Here is a 22,248-nt window from a genome sequence, read left to right as displayed (position 1 = left end):
CTATCAGGCGGTTTTTATTACATGGCATTAGGACAATCCTTAATAAACATATTTTTTGTCCTTCTAGTCATTTTTATCTCACTTGCACATATCACTTGCACTGCACTCCACCGGTCCTCAAACCTTGGACAAACACAGAGGCTGAGTCATCTAGAGAGTAAGAGGTCCATTACCTTTGTACATGTAGCCTGTGTACTACTGGGCTATATGTGACCCTTCTCTCTTGGTTCTCCAAATGACGAAGCTCCACCAAATGGGTGGGCTGATGGAAACCTTACTCTAGCCTGGGTTGGGACAAGTCTTGTATAACTGGTGAACTGCACGTGCTCCCACATAGGTTCTTTCTGTCACATTCCTCAGACCGTTGTTCTCCTTTCAGTCAGTAAGGTTCACATATAATTTAAAACAAAGAAAATACTTAACAAAAAATATATAACACATACATATAAAATACATGATAAAATACATACCAATAATACAAATATCGATATTAGTAACATCGAGATTAGTAACATCAATATATTTGATATCGATATTACTAACTTCGATATTACTTACATCGATATACAAAAATCAATATTACTTACCTTAGGGTCGATATTCTGTCTAACGATATTCTTGACCTTGATATTCTTCACCTTTGATATTTCCAACTCAATATTACTGTAGGCCAATATTTAGGAATCGATATTTAGACTGTGCACCGTCCGTGGCCAACCTCATTTTTGTGGTGAAGTAGGAGGACTTAGCTAGTTAGCTTAGCTAGTCTGTTAGCACATTTGAAACTGAGTACATCGTAAATGATTCCTTTGAAATGTAAGTCGAACCTGCCGAGGTCCAGAAAATAGCAAAAATATGTGTGCAATGGTAGATTGCTCTGAACTACAAATTACTCCAAGACGTGTTTTTTGTGTTGTAGGCATACAGCACTGTATATAATGTAAAAGCCACAAAATAAGCTTCATATGGCCACTTTAGCTCAAGATAGAATGATTCATCTCATTGCATGATAATTAGGACTTTTGTGATTGTGGCACTGCTTGTTATGGGTATATTACCCCCAAAAACTGGAAATGATGATATTTATGTTAGTTTGCATGATCATACAGTTTTTTTCCATGAAAATTATGCTTACTGGTGAGTGGGAATTTTCCTTCTGTTAGTTTCAGAGATTAGGGAAATAGAGCAGCAGGTTATCATTTACTGTTAATCTGTAGTTGCATAGGAATTTGGACTGAAATGTCTATACACCTCTTCATTTTTCTTTTGTTCTGGCATTTCCCAAATGCTGAATTGTAAACATGGCACAACATGCATTGCTGTAAGTCAGCGTCTTTGCTCATTGGTTGAATGTTTCTTTTCAATCTTTTCTCTTGTGTTCCTGCTTCCTCTACACTCCCAAGAAATGTAGGGGTGTTCTGTTTGGTTTACCTCCCCAAGCCTGAAAGGGATTTACTCTTGCTCTTTATATGTAATGGGAATAATATTTCATGGGAATATTTGGTTTTATGACTACAAAGGTAATTTTGTTGAGGGTACCAAACATTGCGTTCATATTAATATTTGGACCAAGTTTAGTTGATTTCAGCTTTTTTACATTGCCACTACTCCAAATGTAACTTGTGATAGATATACTTAGTAAACCTATGATTCTTCTATTCCTAAATCTGCAAACAGTCATTTTATACATACTTTATACTTTTTCTTTTATTCACAGGCAGTTTATGATATATTTACTGCCTCTATAAAATATGACTGATTAAATCATGTCCATGGAAACGTCCCTTCTCCAAATTCACTCAGGCAATTTAAATTAGCCTTAACCTGTTTCAGTGCATACATGATAGTTCTTCGCTTTTTAGTATGGAAGCTTCTTTTGTGTTAAACTCCATTCCTTCATACTCTGTTGTTATCTTTTCCCAGGCCCATGCATCCCATTAGAATAAGCTTATACAAGATTCCATCTCTGTTGGGGACAACACTCTTTGGGCAGCCGTGTATCTGTCTCAGAAGATCTTATTGAGCTGAGCATTTTGTTTGAAAAAAAGATGTTTGGTAATTGTCAATGGCAATTTCCACATTACAGAATATTGAAAGCAGTTTAATCCCTTCATATCGCCAGTTTCTGAACAGGAATTTGGTTTCCATTTCTTATCAGCATACCGCTGCATTTTAACAACACATTTGCAGTTGATTTTCTCTCTAAACGATGTATTTGAAAGCATGCTAGCACTAGAATCTAATTTTTTTTTTATTTGCTTACAAATAAAAGTATATACTTTCAGAGTTTAAACAAGAATCAGAAGCATTATAGTGAGCAATTACATAAAATTCACAGTTTTTCCTTTTAATTTCTCAGTGATACTGTTTTCTTGCTTCAAATCACTGCGATTGATTTCTAACATGCAAGGTTTTAATGTTCACATAAAATTGATTCATTTCATGTCCGCCATCGTCACAGAAGTTGGTATCGTCCGTATATATGGCGGCGGTCCCGCCTATGGAATTACAATGCGACCCCCAAGGTGGCGGTCGCATTGAGCATGTTTACCATTGCGGTGAGTGCTGCAGGCTGCAGCACCCGCTGCAATCGTAAAAATGCAGGGTTTGCAGTTCCCTGCACTACGTGGCAGGCACCATGTGGTGCCTGCCACCTAATGCAGAGAAATGTAGGGGGGCAGTATAGGTGCCCCCCAAGTGTAGAAGGAAAGAGTCCCTGCTAAAGTCAACCTCTGCAAGCCTTTGAATGGTGGGTGAACCGCCATTCAATGCTGGCACAGATGAAGCAATCTAATATAGCGGATGGTGCATGTTAGGCACCGCCACCATTCTAGATATGCTTTCCGGGTCCTCCAGGCAATCGGAACGATTGCCTGTGGCGGACCCATGGCGGACAGACTTCCCGTCAGCCATCAAACCACCTGCCATCATATTTGGCAGGCGGAGAATGGCCACAAGTTGGAGGTCAATTCACCACCAGCAGGCTGCCGGTGGTGGATTCACCGCTATCATAATGAGCCCCTAAGTGCAGTTCCAAGAGATTGATGTGAATTTTCATTTAGGTATGTAGTAAATGATGACATAGTTTCACACAAAATGCAGCATGAGCTTCACATTCTCACAATTCATCAATGAAGTGGTTTAATCATCAAACAGGAAAGAATTAGCAAATGTTGACTACCATATGCATCATTAAATGTGTGCACAATGTAAATTTATAATAGCTTACGATGTGTAAATTTTGCAAAACACACTTTTATTAGAGTTATTCAAATACTATTCTGCGCTCTACATGGACATAAATGAAATATTTATTTTATAAAATATTTCCATGGTCGAGTCCATACCACAGAGGGTACCAGAGTTCCTAACAATAAGACATCCCGAAAAATGAAGGTACAACGAAAACAAATAGGGGACAGCTGCAGCAACAATGTCACAGCATGGAGAAGGAGGACAACAGCATATCCAAAATGGTAAATCACTTCATACAGCATAAAAGAAGGCAAAATAGGATTGAAAACATCTTCTTGAATGTGTGTCATTACAGAGAGAATTAGCTATATCAGAACTTTGTACATTTTCAATATGTTACAACCCTGTACAGTATTTACAACACCCTTCTTCAAACAACACAAATAGAGTGATCAAACCAGAGAGAATTCTGGAATATCATTTTCCAACATTGTTGTTCATACAATTAAAATATTTCACTTCAGACATTCTATTCTACGCTACACTATACGTTGTTCTAGTGTCAATGCATTTGTCTGTAAAGTTGACTTTTTTTGTTGGCCCAGGGAATCCATTGAGGTCCTCCTGTTCGGTCAGATCATGGTCAGGGCTGTCATGAGAGCTGTCTTTCATAACACTGTAGTATACCGGGACATTGTACTTGGCTGCCTTGTCTGTTCTCTTCTGCTCACATTTGCATAGCTTCTTGAAAGCAGCTCTGAACTTCTGAGACATCAGGTTGTAAATGATTGGATTAATTGCACTATTAAGATACACACATAGTCTGCAGAATAAAAGGAACCATACATTTAAGTAGGGCGGGTCCATGAAAGAATTTACCACCACCAAAGTTCGATAAGGCATCCAAAGAAGAGCAAACAGGATTACCACAACAGCCAACATTTTAGTGACCTATAGGAAATAAAAAAAAGACAATAACGTTTGAGGTGTTTAAAAAATAAGACCTAGAATTTGGAAATTTTAATTAGGTTAATTTCAATTCCTGACTGAATGTTCATTAATTTTTATTTCTAACAGTTTAAAGTTTCTTGCTAAATACAACATTCTTTGTGACCAGAATTTCTCAAATTAAGTGTACATCAATGATGGTTTCTCGTGTTCAAGATTTAATACATCACTCAGAAAAAAAAATATTTAATATGCCTTTTTCCAGAAAAATACACTTGTAGATGTATTTATATTCTGGTGTAAGCTGCAGAAGCAAAATCAGTACCAACGCAAAAACAGGCACATCATTGATTGCACCTGTTTTTTAACATACCTATAAGATTTTAAATATCTCTGAATGTAATAGAAATGTGGGGTCATCTATCTTTCTGATTCCATACCTTAAATTAGCAAACATAATAATTGATTTCCATCAAACCTTCGTTGAAGAGTATGACATGTCTCCAAAATAGGGGGCCGATTAGGATGGTGGACGGACAAAAGTCCTACCGCCATCCTGTCGTGGGAAGGGACTGTCCGCCATAAGGGCGGATGTCCCGTGCTTCGAATTAGGATGCACCCGCCACATTAGCGGGTGCATCCAGCATTTTTAACATTGCGGCGGGCGGTGCTGAAAGCACCGCCCGCCGCAATGCTAAAAATGCATGTTGTGCGTTTCAAAGGACAACATGACAGGCACCGCGCGGTGCCTGCCATGTTGAATTTTGAAACGCAGGGGGGTACCATAGGTACCCCCCATGTGCACCCCCCACCCCCGTTCACCCTGGGGGCCGGCAACGGGCCCCCAAAGCAAAGACCGTATGCCTTTCCACTTAGGCAATGCCGCCGTGGAAAGGCATAGGACTGCAGGCATCGTAATATGGTTGGCAGTGTCTCGCAGACACCGCCACCATATGTAAGCACTTTTTCTGCCGGTCGTGAAGGCGACCGGCGGAAAAGCGGCAGACGGTCTTCCCATCCGCCGCGGACCCCCCAGCCATCCTAATGTGGCGGGGGGTCATTTCAGTGAGGATGGCGGACGGATTGCTCCCACCGGGCTGGCGGTGGCGACCGCCAGCCCGGCGGGGGCAATCCGTCCGCCATCTTAATCGGCCCCTATGTTCCACATTGGGAAGGGTGTGATCTCTCAGATGTAACACTTTTATCAAGGGATGGTTCTCATATGTTTTGAATTATGGCAATGTGTGATAGCTCTTGGATCATTCTTATCAAAGTAATGTATTTTTCAAAAGTTCTACCTCTAGGCTAATCTGAATGATGTACATTTTTTTATAATTTTTGTGCAGAATTAAAGGGCTAGATGTATGACCCGCCAATTTGCAAGTCGCAAATTGCATCGCATTTGCCACTTGCAATTTGCAACTCACAAATTGGGATGCACAACAGTGTCTGAGACACTGTTTGGGATTCCCAATGGGGTCGCAAATTGCATGTCTCATGTATATTGATGAGGCTGTCGCAATTTGTGACTCCATTGGGAATGGCTAGCACTCCCAGAGATGGTGGTCTGCTGGGGCGAACAGACCACCATGTCTGGGACTGCTTTTAAATAAATCAGTCTTTTTTTTTAAATGCAGCCCGTTTTCCTTAAAGGAAAACGGAATGCATTTAAAAAGAAAAATTAAACTTTTTACTTCATTTTTTAAGGACCGGCAGTGGTCCCTGGGACCCCTGCCTGCTCTTAATAATATTTTCTCACAACCTCACAAAGAGGAAGGGGTCCGCTGGGGACCCCTTCCCTTTTGCAAGTGTTTTACCACCTACTTGAAGTAGGTGGTAAACTGCGAGTGTTTTGCGGCAGCAAATGTGGTCGCAAAACAATTGTCAATAACATGGTGGCTCGCTATTCGGAGTGACTCGCAAAATAGCATTTCTACATGTCATTACCCTTTTTTGCGGTCGCAAACAGGAGGATCTCCCATTTGCGGCCGCAAAAACGAGTCGTACTTCTGGCCCAAAATCTCTAGGTCTGTAAAATTAACACATTTTGCACTTTGAGATATTACAACGTTTCTACGTCATGTAAAACCATGTTTCACAAAAAATATTTTCCTTCCATCCCATTTTTCTCTGAGGATTTCCACTAGCATTTTTTCTGTTCATTGCCAACTTTGTGCTGAATGTGAAGTTAGAGACATTTAAATAAACATTTCTAAAGTTAACAGAAACAAAGTTAACTAACTTTACACTTACCTAATGTTAATAGTATCACCTGGGACCGAAAGGCTTATTCCTATATATATCTTTAAGTACACGTAAATTGTGCAATGGACAATTATTTTCCTCAAAACAAATCCATAATGAAAGTATGGTATAAAAGTCTTTTTATATAGGTGGCATAAAAAACTGCTTGGTGTGTTGTGCAACATTTAATGCTCATGTCAGCATGACAATGGATCCTTTATATCATTTACTGCGCAATGAATAAGGAACTGAAGTAATTATAATCTTCCTCCTAATGATGGTATCAAGGTTCTGTTTGAGTCAGATTGCACAAAGCTAATACATGTCTAATGTCCCCAGCTATACAACCTCCTAATTACCTCTACTTTCGAGTTATGAAAGTAAGCTAAGACCTATACGAACTCAAACGTGTTTTTATTGCTCAGAACAATGCTCAATGCTGCGATCCACCCGAACCCTTTTACTATATGCTGTTACTTTTTTGCTTTTCTTTGTTATACGTGTTTTCACTAAATTGTTTGTCCCCTTGCTAGATATGTAAAGCGCTCTGATACCCTACCCTGGGTCTGGTTCACGCTATAGAAAACTCTAAAAATAATTGGAAAAACAATGGGGCATATTACCAACGACTAGCGATAATTATCGCTATGTTGGCTTAGCGGCAATATTTTTATCGCCGAGCTGTGGCGATTTTTATCGCTTAGGAGCCTTGCTATTATCAAGGTTTATCTCCTAAGCGATAAAAATCGGCTGAAATGCATGAATAATCGCTGAAAAGTCAGCGATAATCACGCATGACCGAGCTAATGCTCTTAGCCATGTTATCCACCTACCATTGGATAACATGGCTAAGAACTGCTCAGGGCAGGTGTTAGCTTTTGAAGATATTCGCGCTTAGCGCGAATATCTCCAAAAGTTGGTAATAGGAGATAGCGATGTTAGTGACTGTTTCCAGTCGCTAACATCTTGGCACGCCCACTTCGCATGTCATTAGTGATAAATTTCACTGACATGCAACGCGGGGCCCAAGATTGTCGCTATCTCCTACTAGCTGTCGCTAACTGGTGTTAGCGACAGCTAGGTAATAGGGAGATAATTTTATCTCTGCTTTCTTGGCTTTTAAAGCCAAAAAAGCTGAGATAAACCCCCTTGATAATATGCCCCATTAATCTGTATTTATTATTACAAACTATTTCCCTTCATCTTATTGAAATATTGGCACAGCAATATAATCTCCATGTAGAATTTAGTACATAATACATTAAAATAGGAATAATGGCAGTTGGATCTGCCTATGCCTGACATAATTAAAACAAACATGTTTCAGTTGACTGCTAATACCTAACCCCCAAAAGCATTTCACTAAAGCCGTAGATCAATAACAGGCATGTTTAAATCAATGTGCTTCATTAGGATAGTCTTCCATCTGCAAAACAAGATAGGATACCAATAAATAATGGAATAAGATGCAGCATGGTGATGCTGAAGAGAGGATATTAAATCTTTTCTTATTGTCCACTTTCATCCTGTCTGTGATTAGACGAAATATTGCTGTTCCCTTTATCATTACAGAAGGACACAATGATTTAGTGCAAGATGTAGAGAAGGAGATAAAGAGAGATGGAGAGGGAGAGCGAGTGAGAGTGAGTAAGAGAGAGAGAGAAAGAGAGACAAAGAGACAGGGAGATGAATAAAGACAGAGAAAGTGAGACAAAGTTGGGCAATTGTAAATATAGTAGGACCCAATAGCTGAAAAACTAGATTTGGCCCTAGAACTCAGTAGAGGTGTGTTATTCTCAGTCATCAGAGATATAATCAAGATTTAGTCTCTTTGCAATTAGGACATTATTATGTGCATGTATTCAATCTAATCGTTAGAAACTGGAGTATTCGTTGAGGCGGTGAGAGTCCACTTAAAATAATAATCACAGTCCTTTTCAGAGTAAACCACAAAAGTCTGGTAGCCTGGCACAATGCAGTCAAGCTTAACTAAGGGGCAGTGTGTAAAGTAGTTAAGCAGCACTCAAACAATAATTAAGGGACAAAGCAACACAGGAAAACTCTAAAGCCAATTTAGAACAAAATTACACCAATAGAACAAACATCCAATAAGTAGAACCAGAGATATACATTTTTAAAGTTTGAGTTAAAAATAGCACTAAAAAGCGCAAACCCCGACCCTGGGTATCTGGTGGGACTATACTGGGTCAAAGTCAAAAGTTCCAGTCGACTGCGATGGAGTGCAAGTCTATTGCAGGGACCAGGGTCCTCCAGGTAGAAAGTTTACAATCCGAATAAGAAACGTTTCTGAATGCAAAGTAGTTGTCGACAAGATGCTTGTAGGGCAAGCATCAGCTTTGTACAAAGCAGGGCCAAATGGTGGTGGGTTGCTGAAAAGCGGGGTCCCAAAGCTCACAGAAGATGAAGTACAAAATCTGTGCCTCGGAATGCCTCAATATCTATGGGTCATTGCTCGGCATCAGTCCTGATAAGGCACTGTGCATTTAGATTTTTTTGGAAGTCATATCTACTGCAGCAGGCAAACCAGCAAGTTGAATCTGACTGGTGATTGAGTGCAACAGCTTTGGCTTGATGGCGTCCTCTGTCTCATGCCAGTTCTTTGGAAGAAAAGTTAACAAATAGCCTATAAGTTTTCGATTTTGCAACAGCCAAGGCTCCAGGATCTGAGGGGCACCATTGAGGGTTAGAACTCAATCCAGCAGTGGGCAGGAGCTGGGTCCCAGGCAGGTTTACTTGAGACTGGTAAGCATGGCAGTTGCAGGGCTATAGGATTCTGGAATCTTGTTATGTTCATCTGGGTCAAACAGGAAGTCAGGCGTCAGACCCTTGAAGTCATCACTGCAGTCCTGGGTTCAAAGCAATAGGCCCAGCCGTTGTTTAAGTTCTTCAGACAGCAGGGCAGTCCCTTTGATCCACAGAAGTCCAGGAGTTTTCTGAGGTCTGCGGGGTCTACTCCTATACCCATTGAAGTCTGCGGCTGGATAGCAAGCCTTTGTTGACCAGCTAAACCAATTCTGTTAACTTACTCCACTGATTTTCATGCTAGCATGATGTGAGAGACAAAGAGTAGTCTGGCCCGGGTATGAGCTGCATCCAACAGTGACAAGATAGGAACTTTTTGAAGTGAAGATAAGGCTGGGTGCAGCCCCAGTGTATCCTTTGAGGGGCAGCCTCCGGGCCATCCTGCTCAGGAGAGGAAGACCCCCTCCCACACCAAATGCCCTTAATCAACTTACTGGGAACAACACATATAACACTCCAGGAGAGCCATCTGGGGTTAGGTATCACCGGACAGTGGCAGAAAGGCCATGTTTTGTTAAGGCAGGAAAACAGCAATTTTCAAAAAGTGTAATTTCCAAATTAGTATCTTAAAATCCAACTTTACCATTAAGCTGTTTTTTAAATTGCTTTTCAGATGAGTCGTTGAATTATTTCTAGCTGCTCCGAAACTGATGTTAAACATTATAAATTGTTTTAATGTAACCCAGTGTGTTCTGTGGTAGAACCAGCCTTGCCACAGTGAAAAAGTACTTTGCTGTTTTTATCAAGGCCGTCTTATGTAACCTCAAATATACATGTTCTAATTTTTAAGTACCCTGCCCTTTGGGGCTACCTCAGTGGTGACTAATAATAAGTACAAAAACATAAAGGTTTTGTCCTGGTTTATTTTGCCTGGTCAAAACGAGTGCTGCAGCTCACTTGTTGCATTTCATTTACAGACTCTGGCTACATATAGCACCATATACTAGGGACTTATAAATAAATTCAATGGGCCACTTAGTTGTAGTCCAATTTTACCATGTTTAAAAGGGAGAGCACTAGCACTTAACCTCTGGTTAGTTGAAGTGTAGTGCACTGAGTTCCATTGCCAACAAAAAATGGGTTCAGCTAAAGAAGGTAACATCTGGGTGAATGCCACAAAAAAGAGGGCAAGTTCCAACACGAATGAAATTGTTCCTTCAACAATAACACTAAATGGTAGTAGTATCTTTATTCAACCAAATAATGATCATTCAGAAAAATATACACAACAATCTTCATTATAAAAATACATTACAGTAGTAAAAAATGGACTTAGCTTAAAAAGATCACAATTATATAATACTAGCAGCCCGCCCCGGCGTTGCCCAGGGCAGAAGAGGGCTGGGGGAAGCATCGCAGCAGGAGAGGCGCAGCAGAGCGGCCGGGAGCAGCAGAGCGTACTTACAGGGTTTCCTTGCTCTGGTTTTGTTGCTCCTGGCCGCTTCTACCCAAGCTAGTGTCCGCTGTTTCCCCCGACGTCCCGACTTTGAGGAAAAGGCTTCCGATCACTTATGGCCCCCGCCCGTCCCTCCGCCCGTCCCTCGGTGCGCACCCGCGGCTCTTGTCTGCTGTTTCCCCCGGCGTCCCGACTTTGAGTAAAAGGCTTGTGAGCACTCATGGCCCCCGCCCGTCCCTTGGTGCGCTCCCGCGGCTGCTTCACTTACCTCAGCCGCCGCTCCTCCCCGCGCTGCTGAGTTTACCGCTCCACTGCTCCTCTGCTTCTCGCCACTCCTCAACGCTTGTCCGCCTCTCGCCGCTCCTCCCCGCCTGTCCGCAGCTCCTCCCCGTGCTCATGTCCGCCGCTCTTCCTCTTGCTCCTGAACGACGCTCCTCCCCGCGCTCCCGATGTCATCACGCCCGTCGGGGCCGGCGCTACTTGCAAGGGACTACTTTTTTTTTATTCCTACATTTTTTAAAGAACGTATATTTTTTATTTTTATATAGTCTATGTCCTTCTGCTTGCCCTGAGGTTTTCAAAGATGTCTTGGGTGTTTGGATTGGTGGTGTACTTTTCGAGTTTACCTGGCTCAAAGGACACAGTTCTCTCTTTATAATAGTAGTATAGATAAATGTGGTAAAAAATAGTCAAAAAGTACAGTCATGAACATTAAAAAAGACTGTGCCAGTGGAATCAAGATATCAATTGGCGTATGGACCCTCATCCTAATAAATCCACTATGTTTCCCTGAAATCATATGACCGCTGTCTTCGGTAAATCCAACACTAATGTTAAGACGACATTACACAGATTTCAGCCTATCCAAAAAGTGCTGTGTATACTCGGTGAGAAAAAGATAAATCTCTCCTGATAACATTCATATTGGGATCAAATTACTTAGTCTAGGTAATGACTTCATCCTAGTATGCCAGGCGTAAAGCAAATATCTTGATAATGCAAACACTAGCCATTTTGTTGTGTCTGATCTTAGCTCTCTCCGAGCTTCAGTTGGATGCATAAATGGTAAGAGATGACAAACCAGTATTATCTACTTTTTCCTAATTTGTGCATAGGAGCAGGGCTGGTCCTGCCGGGAAATCCCCCGGGAGGCCAGAAGGTGTGGGGGCCGGTTTCTTTACAGGAGGCTGGTTTTGTTAATGGGGCCGCAATTTTTTTTTAAATCGGCCCGAAGAAAAAATCTCAAGGCCGACCTGCTTCCAGGCCTGTGTCCAACGTATATGCTGCTCTGCAAAGTCAGCCCTGCCTATTGCCTCGTAGAGCACCCCAAGTTAGCACCTCTTCTGACTGCCAAAGCTCTTACCAGGCAGATTGTGTCAGGGTTGGGCTCAGTTCGCGGCTGACAGTGCTACAATGTTTCACAATATACTGTGACAATATCTGATGTCAGGTCGCGAGGCCTCAGTGACATTGGCCAATCAGGGTAGGCGGGCCAGTGGGAGCATGTGGCATAGTTTAAAGTTGCCCCACTGTCATAATGATTTGGTCCAGACCACGGCTGGAGAGTGGTGCTCAGTCCAATGCAACCAATGCTGCTGCTACGTGAGTTCTTCTAAGTGCCCGACCTGGACCGTGCCATGGGAAGTCGCCGAGGCTGGCCCCTACCGTCAAAGGTATTTGAAGATGAGCTGATAGAGTGAGTCAAGACTAGCCGCATGTGTTGGACTTTCACACAGCAAGCCTTGAAGAGGCTCAGGTTTATACCTACTCTGCCAATGGCCAACAGTCCCCCAACTACTGTCCCCAGCACCACCTCTGGATCCTTGTGACCCTTTCACTTCCCTCAATTCAGTTATCATGAAAAGCCTCTGTCCGCTTTCTGTGTCCTTGAAGCGTGCTAAAATGCAGTGATGTCCCTTTCAAGTAAGTGACCGATGCGAACAGGGTGTGACTATGAAAGAAGCTGGAGGTGTCATAAAATGGGGGGCTCAACTGCTGAGGCTGGGTCAGAGAGGGGGCAATCAAGGTGAGACAATTAAAACAAGAGAATTTGGTGCAGCATACAGGCCTGTAGGGCTAAGGGGAAATCCCAAAGTGCTCCTTGGAAATGCAGCAATAAATAAGCATAACCGCCTGATGAGCACGCTAAAGCTGCAGGAGCCTAGGAGCACTGAAGCGTCCTGAGGGTACCCATGTGAGGCATTTATATACATTAACAGCACCGTTCTCCATTTGTGTGTGTTACTTATTCTCTGTCTATGCTTTTATTATTATTTTTAAATCCTTCACTTCTTCAAGGTGCTGTGGGCATAATCTGTTCTCTCCTTAGGTGTGTCTCTGGGAAAGGGGTTGGGTGTAAGCCGTGTAAAAACAGACCACAACGCCATCATTAGCTGTTTGCATTTTGCCTGAACTTCTTGTATTGCCCTGCCTCACATTAATGTTTTATTTAGAATTAATATTTCCCACAATGAATATGATACACTTTTGTTGACTTTATTTATTTGTGATCTTTTTATAGCGTTATGCTGGAAGCTAAAATTCATCTGGGCACTTTTCAGTCCATTTCAGAAATGAAATCCTGGAAATTTGACAAACCATTGGTCTGCATATATTTACAGTGATCCACAGTGAACTATAGCCGCTATCATACAAGCTGTAATTGTCTGTATTTTCAGACCACTGCCATTTATTTTATATTCTATCCTTTTGAGACCACTTAAGCAGTGGGTGGGTTGCTTGGTGTCATCGCAGTCTCATGCAGAGTCAGTTACAGATGGAATTTCCCAGCAGCACTAGTGCAGCAGTTTAAGATCTTACAGTTTCTGGTTGCTCAAATGGGTGCAATTTCTGATATTTATATGTTTCCCTCATGTTCATTGCTTGAATTTTGCTTATGAGAAAGTGTCACTCATAGTCATTAAATGTCACTCATAATTACACTGAAGTTATGAAAATGTCACACATAGCAATCTGAAACCTTGGCAGATCTGCACAGTGCAGTGTCCACTCCTGCCTGTGGTCTGTGGAGAAAAAGCACAACTGCCATTGGTGAGGTGACCTCTCACTCACGAATGGCAGTGGTGCTTTTTACCCGCACAGACAGACAGAGGTGCTGCGGTGCAGTAGTTGGGTTGCATTTAGTAGTGCGTGTGCCTCACAGACTCACTACTAAATTCAACCCAAGTTACCATACCAGTCCAACCAGCTACTGCACTGTGCGTGTGTAGGGACAGGGTGCTGGGCGGCCCGCGTACACTCACTTTTGGCGTCACACCAACTGTCTACCACCACCATCCCTCGTGTCCAGGCAGAAACTGAGCCACCCGACCTGCCTTAATTGTAGGCATAATGACTGGATAACCTGGTGCTCTTCAAGGTCATCATCTACTATTTACTGTGCTTTAAAATGTAATACAATTAAATTTGTAATGAAACATGTGCTGCAAAATGCACCATTTTGGCCTATCTTTTTCCAAAATTTCCCAGGGCTACTTTTAGTTCCTACTCCGGCCCTGCATAGGGGGAACAAAAGAACAAAAAATAGTTCACTGATTAAGGGCTAAGTAGAGTTCTAGCCTCCTTCCATTTGCTTTTACTGTAATTCAGAGGCAATGTTCCGTACCTAAATTGTAGATAACGTGCACGTGCATGAGGAGGTTCAATGTCATCCATAAGAGCTTCAAATAAAAAAAATGCATTTACAATCTAGGAACCATCTGGTTAAGGTGCCCAAAACTGCAGCATTAAAACAGCATTCCGAGATATGGTCCCAAAACCCTTGCCTTTAAAAAGGAACTGCTTCTTTAGTAAGGGATTTAGGATCCTCCCACATATCCCTCAGCCCAATCTCAACAGCCATTGCCTAACCTCTGTGAACCACTTCACTCGTCCAGCTGCTTTTTCAAGAGTTTGTTCTTTAGCTACAGTTTCTTTGACTGGGATATGAGTTTTGTTAGTCCATAGTCTAACCCAGAACACTAAAGCCTTCAGTTCCGCAGTATGCTTAATGCTCTTTAGCCCATACTAAATATTTTCACACTATATATTGCAGGGTAAGCTATTATGGGTATGAGCAAGAGATATTCCACCCAAATAAGGCTTTATGGAAATAAAAAGGCAGAAAAGCGAATAATTGCAATAGTTACTATTGCATTAATAGCATCAGTGAAATGTACCTCAGCACATAGCTGGACCCTGGGAACACATGCATATATTGATGAAAGAATGGTTGCATCAATATATTCATTACACTTGTTTTAATTTCAGTAGGTGTCATTAGCAACAGAAGACGGCAAAGGGTCAAGGATGTCTCCAGTGCAGGACATGAGCTAGGAGATAAAGCAACAATAAAAATAATTTGACATTTAATTTTCTTTGGTCTCATTTTATTGTAATTTCAGAAATGGAGTTGCTTTAATTTCAAATGTTTCAAGTCTTAGAAATATAAATATGTCTGTATTGAGTTGCATGAATCACATGTGCTTGCGATCACTATTTTAGTTCTATTGCACAATCCCTGAGTAATAATCTGCTTTAGTTTAGATCTAATGAACATGAAAAATTACTCAGTATAAAAACATAAATGACTGACAAATAGATTTTCTATTTAAGTACAGTCCCCACAAAGAGATAGGTATAGTAAATGAGTGAATGAACAAATTAATGAGTGTTTTTATATAGTGCATATTATAGAAACCATCCTTCAGTACTGTTTACAGATTACCTAGCGTATTTAAATGAATGCAAAATTAGAATAAATGGGCCCGATTCACAGAACTAACTTAAGACAAAATCCTAAACTTACTACTTTTGCTATTCACAGAAGTTAGAATTTTGTCTTAAGTTTGTCTTAAGACAAACTTAAGACAGACGTAAGACAAAATCCTAACTTAAGTCTGTCTTAAGTTTGTCTTAAGATAAACTTAAGGCAAAATCCTAACTTCTGCGAATACCAAAAGTAATAAGTTTAGGATTTTGTCTTAAGTTAGTTCTGTGAATCGGGCCCAATGTATTTTCACTGGAGTTTACAGAAAGATCATTTCCTAGTTTCACATAAGAAAGTGCCAGCCCCCCACAAAGATAGACCCGAAGGATTTGGGAGCATAGCTATAGACTTCACACTCTCATTTGAATTGTGCATTCATTTTGCTCCATAATTATACTTATTGATTATGCACAGGACTTTACAATGAACACATGCATCTATGGGAAAACAGTAGTTTTTTTCCAAAGGCTCCGTAATATGGTCTCTTCGAATAATGCTTCTATCAACATCATGGCCCAGAATTAAGCCTTTACATTGCCCTTGCGTAGTGTAACATGACACAAGGCAACATAAAGGCTTAATTCAGATTTGCAAATCCATAAATGGGGCCATGTGCACCACCTTGCTTGGCTTTGTTAAGTAAAATAACTCAATACAGCTGCTTGCTCTGCGTTGTATTACATTTTGAGCTGGAAGGAGTTCTATGGCTGGAGCATAGGCGTTCCCATTCATCCAACCATGGATTTGCTGCAATTCTAGATTTACAAAAGTTTATAACCTTGGGATTGCATCAAATCTTTATGTCTCCCATATGATGATGTAATAAACAGAATTATTTTTTTTCTCCTTCCTGTATCAGTTTAGGCAGGGAAGCTAGCTGAAATGGTGGGAGTAGCCTTTTGGTCCCTACCTGCAAGAGTGAGGGCAGGGAAACTTAAGTTCTTCCTGCCCGTGGTCTTGCAGGCGGGGAACTGCAGTGTCCAGGGGGGTTGGATCCGTGGACACTGCAGTTCCAGGCTAATGGGTTCAAGGGCCACTGGATGGCTCGGGAGACAAACTGACTCCGGGAGTGGCGGTATGTGGGCCCTTCAGTGGCTCAGAGAGAGGCCTCAAGCACTCTATCCAGAAAAGAAATAGCCAGTTGATGGGAATCATTTACCCCAATATCTGTGATATTCATGTAGCTCACAAGCTAATGGTTCCGCCACCAAGGCATACAGTATCAGTGACAGGGGACAACCCTGCTGTGTGCCTCTAGTGACATGTATAATATCAGTTACCAGGTTGCTAATTTTAACCCTTGCCGTGGGCGAGTTGTGTAGTTTCACTATCAACTGTAGTTAAACAAACAAGTGGTTCTGTTGGGTAGAAACCATTACTTTGAAAATGCTAATACATGCAGTTAGCAAAGAAACTCTCTGATACACAAATGCAAATGAGAAATGAATACTCAAGCTATAAGAAAATATTCTTTTAGCCAAAAAGTGAATTCATGTATCTTTATCATAGAATTCAAACAGTTTTTCCTGAATTAACTCATTCAGAGATAAACATTAGATATCAAATATGACTGTCAAATCCAAGTGAAAATAAGTGACAATAAGTGAAGACAAGTGCTCAGTGCATAGAAACATATACAGTGAAAAACATTTTATACAGTTATATACACAATTTTTTTTAAAAAAAGGCCAGGAATAGATTAGCCTCCAAGGAGTCCTAGTGATTTTTAAGGGATCCTGGAGTGTCTGGGCCGAGGGTTTGCGTCGGCGTTTCGACCCTAATGCGCCCCGGTTGGTGGTCGCTACGGGTCTTTATCAAGACAGGTGTGCAGGGGTTGACAGTCTGCAAGGAATAAGGCTAAGTATCAGAGAGATATCAAGTGGTAGATTAAAAACTTGGATGAGCGAGTAGTCAAATTACTCACGTACATCAGGCAGAGTCTCCACCTGATGTACTTGATGGAACCCTAACTACTGGGTTCATGCTGATTCAGACTTTAGTAATGATGGGACACAAATGGGTTTTGAGAATCTGAGGGACTATTTCAATCAATCAAGCCTGATTAATAAAGCACAGCTAATCACCTATAAGGGTATCCAAGCCAATGTACGCCCCATACTTCCATCGTGTCTGTGTTCAGCTGCAGGCAGTTGTTCTTCTTCTAGTTGGTGAAGCTTGTAATGCATCTGTGGAAGTTGGTTCTGGTGGTGGGTTGTTGGTAAGTGAGAGAATGAGCTAAGTGTCATCTGTGTAGGAAATCATGTTGAGATCGTGGGATATGATGATGCTTACCAGCTGGGTGGTATATGTGTTGAGGAGCGTGGGCTGACGGATGAGCTGTGGGGGAAGTGAAAGATGTGAGGTGGATCCTCTGGCTTTTTCCAGTGAGGAAGTAGGTAATCCATCTGAGATGCTGATGTGGTTGAGTTGTTCGATCAGCGTTCGGTGGAATAGGGTGTTCCGGCTGCCGAGAGGTTGAGGAGGACCAGAGCTGCTATTTATCCTTGGTCGATGAAGGTTCAGATGTCATCAGTGGCTGCAATCAGGGTGGTTTTGGTGCTTTGAGTGCTACTGAAGCTGGCCTGGGAAGTGTTGAGTAGCTGGTTTTTCCCCTTTTGTATCATGGGTTTGATAGTATTTCAGAGATGCTTTTATTATTACTCCAATGTCTGGTAAACAAAGACCAGGAGATGTACCTAGAAGCCGGTTTGAGCTAGACCCTGTGCAGATCCCCAAGTTTAGAATGCTTTTCAGGAATGGGATGTTTCATTACTATTGAAAACCTAACTGCAAAACCTTCATGACTAGCCCATCCAGTTATTTTCTCCTCAGTTTCAATGTCTTACTTATGGTAACAAAACTTACCGAATTGGTTCCGAAAGGCATCCGGACAGCCCAAGTCTTTCAGAGCTGATTCGTACAGCTCTATGGACATGGTTTCCAGATGAACGATTACGATGACCGATTCGGACAGCCGTTCTGATTCGGTTTGTCCTAAGGGGCTGATTACCATGTTGTTTGAATCAGTTCCAGACTAGTTTCCAAACGAATCAGATCCTGTGAGTCCGGACAACTGATTACAATGCCTCCCAACATCGTTGGGCCTGACTTGTAATGACTTCAATGGGATTGTGACCTACGTACGCAAGGCTCATGACTCTTATGACTTACAGTCCTGCCAAGTATCACGCATCTGGCGTTAGACTAACACATTTCAGTGAGTTGATCTGCACGTTATGGTAGTGCCCAGTGTAATTAGACGTCTGGCTCCGTGGGAGGTGGGGTAGGTAGTGTCACGTCCTGCAACTAAAGGCAGGAAGTTTATTTTTCAGAAGAAGCGGGCCGCAGCTTGGGCTGGATTTGCGGGCGCGCCGCATTTATGGAGCTTGAAGGGCTGCCTGCTGCTCACACCTGCCAGGGCCACCGTCATGTGCTGTCTCAATTATTCATTACCAAGCTCACATCATGGAATTGGTGATCGGCAGTTGCAGCGGCTGCCCAGGACAGTGTCTGTCATTGGACAACACTGTAGCATACTCCGAGGACAGCCATGGACTAAGGAAGCAGATGGCAAACGACTTGAAGTAAGTACCAGCCACCAGAGTTTCAATTAACACAATGCCACTGCAGTGCTACTTGATCTTTACAACGGTTTAGGTAAAGCTGTTTGCAGTATACGCTCTACGGAGTAGGGAGCAGATACCACTGCTTCTAGCAGGAGCACATCCCTGACCTTTCCAAGGATGAGAAGAGGTGGGAATGCGTGAACACCCACAAATGTTTGCATAAATTCACACAGTATTACGGTGATGAGAAGCCCACTTCCTATCCAATTCTGGTAGACATTCAAAAACCTTATTCTTGTTTTAACAACACTTGTCTCTAATATTCTTTGTTGTCTATTTTTGCACTTTTACACAGTACAAACCTGAATCGAAGAAACGCGTGAAAGTGGCATGGTTCACAATCAGTTTTTAGGCCAGGGCAGATTAGAATAATGGAATGATTTGCATTTCCAATATCCTCATGGCCGGCCTTGCGCGCATTCTACCACACACTGTTTTATGCTAAGGCCTGAAGATCTGGGAAACATATCAAATTAAGGTGCTTCACTCTGGGCTGATTAGAAGAGTCGCTGTTCAGCTACAGGTAAACAAAAAGAGGAAATATGTCAATAGGATGGTTTTGGAGGAGCATACATTCAAGCTTCTACTAAGTAGAACTGAAGTGTTTTTTATCTATGTGCTTGTCGTGTTACTCACAACGTCTAAAGCCGGTAATTTGTAAGCTCTATGAGGCTTCATTCAACCTGAGTTTCTGTGGCACATACCTTGCCACGAATTGTGATGAGTAAAATATGTACATTCATAACAACAGACCCTACTCAGGCCGGAGACTCCTGATGTTTTAAGCCAAAAATGGCTTGTAGCGGTCTGCCTAAAATGCTTCTGCTTCAATATGGGAGCGCTGGCTTACATGTATTTGTGTAGATATTTAGAGATAAATGTATTGTGGTCCACGGGATGTCATGTGTGCAGGTGCACATTCACAAGATACAGGGAAGGTGCATGTTTTGTTGTAATTGCACATGTGTATCAATGGCAGGAGTATGAGTGCACATTCATTGATAATCTCAGGTGTGTATATATCGATGTACAGATTTTTATCTCTGAGTACATATTCATTTGAGAATGAAAATTTAGTGAGTTGCAGGTGAATGAGCGCAGAGTATGAGTGCAGACAGTAAATCCGCTGTTGCAAGTACCATGTACGTAGTGTTGACTGACTGTGACTCCTCCGTGAGTACACTTTAGTTTTCACCATATAATGCTTCACACCCTCGGCCTGCCAACAGTGAAATGCCACTCCCATTGTGTTGCTGCCAGTTTGCTGCCTGTCCACATGGTGACAATTTTGAGAACAGACAATCTTTTACAGTAATCTCTGCTGAAGCAGGATCTCAAAAGATCTGAAAGCCTCCAGTGCTGTGCTGAAACACAGCAAACGTGTTAGTGTTTAAAAATTGTCCCTCATGAATTACAAAGGAGGAGGGAGGGGAGTAATTTCTTATATTTTAATGTTTCCCTCGTCTTCATTGCTTGATTTTGCTTGCGAGAAAGTGTCAGTCATAGTCGTTGAAATGTCACTCATAATTACAGTGAAATCATGAAAATGTCACTCATAGAGATCTGAAACCTTGGCAGCTATGGACGTATTGATTAGGTTGAGCATGCACACAGATCTAGATATCCTATTTAACGCCGGCTGACCATGTTTCTTGAAAGTTCGGATGAGGGATCGTTCTTGTTGGCGTTTACTTTGACCAGGTTAGTGTGACTTGTGTTGTCTACGCCACACTTGTGACCTACGGGCCCAAGTGCTTCTTTGAAGGATCGTGCCGCGATTGCAATGCCAGGGCTGTATATCGTTCAGCGACATGTACTCTCTCACTGAACGTACTTTGTCTTTGTCAATTTATCTTATAGGTTGATTCACACTGTAGTGGACTACTTTTGGAATGTTCCTTATTAGATAGTTGTGTGACAAGATGCCATTATATGCTTGCACATGGGACAGTTATTTAGTAGAGAGTTGTATGATGAGATGCCATTATATGCATGAACATGGGGCAGTAATTTTGAGGTGATGTGATTTTGGAGGTTCGAGGGACCGTGGGGTTCTTCTGTCTGCCTTTGTTACGTGGGGTTTACATGCCACTAAAATGGTTATGTGATCACTGTTGGGCATTGTAAAGAGGACGATTTAAATTGTTCCTTCGTCCGTGTTTTGGGGTAATAAATATTCAAACCAAAAAATATTGAATGTATCTCATCTTTTACACAAGGATTATTGGCCACTACATTGGCCACTGGAAATATGGGATGCTGAGAGATATATCTGATTACATTAGGGCGTTATATTGGATGTGGAGGTAAGATGACCTCTAGAGACCCCTGTGGGTGAAATGTGATAGGCCATTTTTAGTTGATCATGAATTCTTTTGTTACTTTTGCCAAATTTGATTGCCTAAGCATACAGTGTTTTTTTATGGAGGTATACTCATATTTCTGTGTCCCCCTATCAAAAAGTATATGTTGGGGTAGCACAAGCGAATCCTTAACTGTGATATAGGTGCCCGCATTTACTATTACGCCTCATGTTAGTCTTAGTTAATATTATTCCATCTTCTTCTTTACTAGAGTTTAGAAATGTTCTTAATGTGCTTAACTTTGGAGCACATTTATAGTTCATAGGTTGATCTGGTGCCTTTACAAACAATTGGTTGGAATTAGGGTGGAAAGCAAGTAACGATTATCTATGTCCTCTCCCTACTAGGACTCGGGCTTACACTTTGGGGCATTACCGCGACTAAGTTAGTGTGGACGATTGTGGGACACTACAGAACTTACAAGTCCACTATTCTTATTGTTAGCAGTAAGATATTATCCTTTAAGTGACTTTGACTATAATGTGGTGGGATGGCACTTTTTTTTTATTTCTTCATTATGGCATGGGTTGTGGCATCTATTCTCCTGCGGTAGTTATCAAGAGGAGGGAGAGCGATCGGTTGGGCACCATTTACCACTAAGAGAAGTGGAAGGCCCAGTATCAGCTTGTGCCCTCAAGATTATCAACAAAGTGGGTTGCTGAACTGTTCCTTAGATAAGGAAGTGTGTGTATCCGGCGTGGCCGGAGGTGAAGATGTAACACCTTTGGGCATCCATTTTGTTGGAAGTATTTGCCTCACACACCCATATAGGTGTCATGCTTCATCATCGGCGTTGCTCCTCGTCGGGGAGGCGGTGCAATCCCCGACGGGCTCACCTCAAAGAGGGGCTCTTTAGCGGAGCTCCAGCATCTATCCGAGCTCGGC

General features: G+C 41.9%; 1 protein-coding gene across 1 annotated transcript in view; it reads right to left on the bottom strand.

Annotated features, from left to right (window-relative positions):
• Positions 1-3,344: 3,344 nt before the first annotated feature.
• The window catches only part of LOC147706089 (thyrotropin-releasing hormone receptor-like), a 332,690-nt gene continuing 313,786 nt past the window's right edge, over positions 3,345-22,248 (bottom strand). The window contains exon 3 of the mRNA XM_086929026.1: positions 3,345-4,146. Within this exon, the coding sequence (XP_086785152.1) occupies positions 3,730-4,146 (417 nt within the window). The 3' untranslated portion in view covers positions 3,345-3,729. The remainder of the gene's footprint in view (positions 4,147-22,248) is intronic.

The sequence above is a fragment of the Lissotriton vulgaris genome, chromosome 7 (assembly GCF_964263255.1).
Source record: "Lissotriton vulgaris chromosome 7, aLisVul1.2, whole genome shotgun sequence".
Taxonomy (NCBI): domain Eukaryota; kingdom Metazoa; phylum Chordata; class Amphibia; order Caudata; family Salamandridae; genus Lissotriton; species Lissotriton vulgaris.
This window is presented reverse-complemented; position numbering and strand designations above follow the sequence as displayed.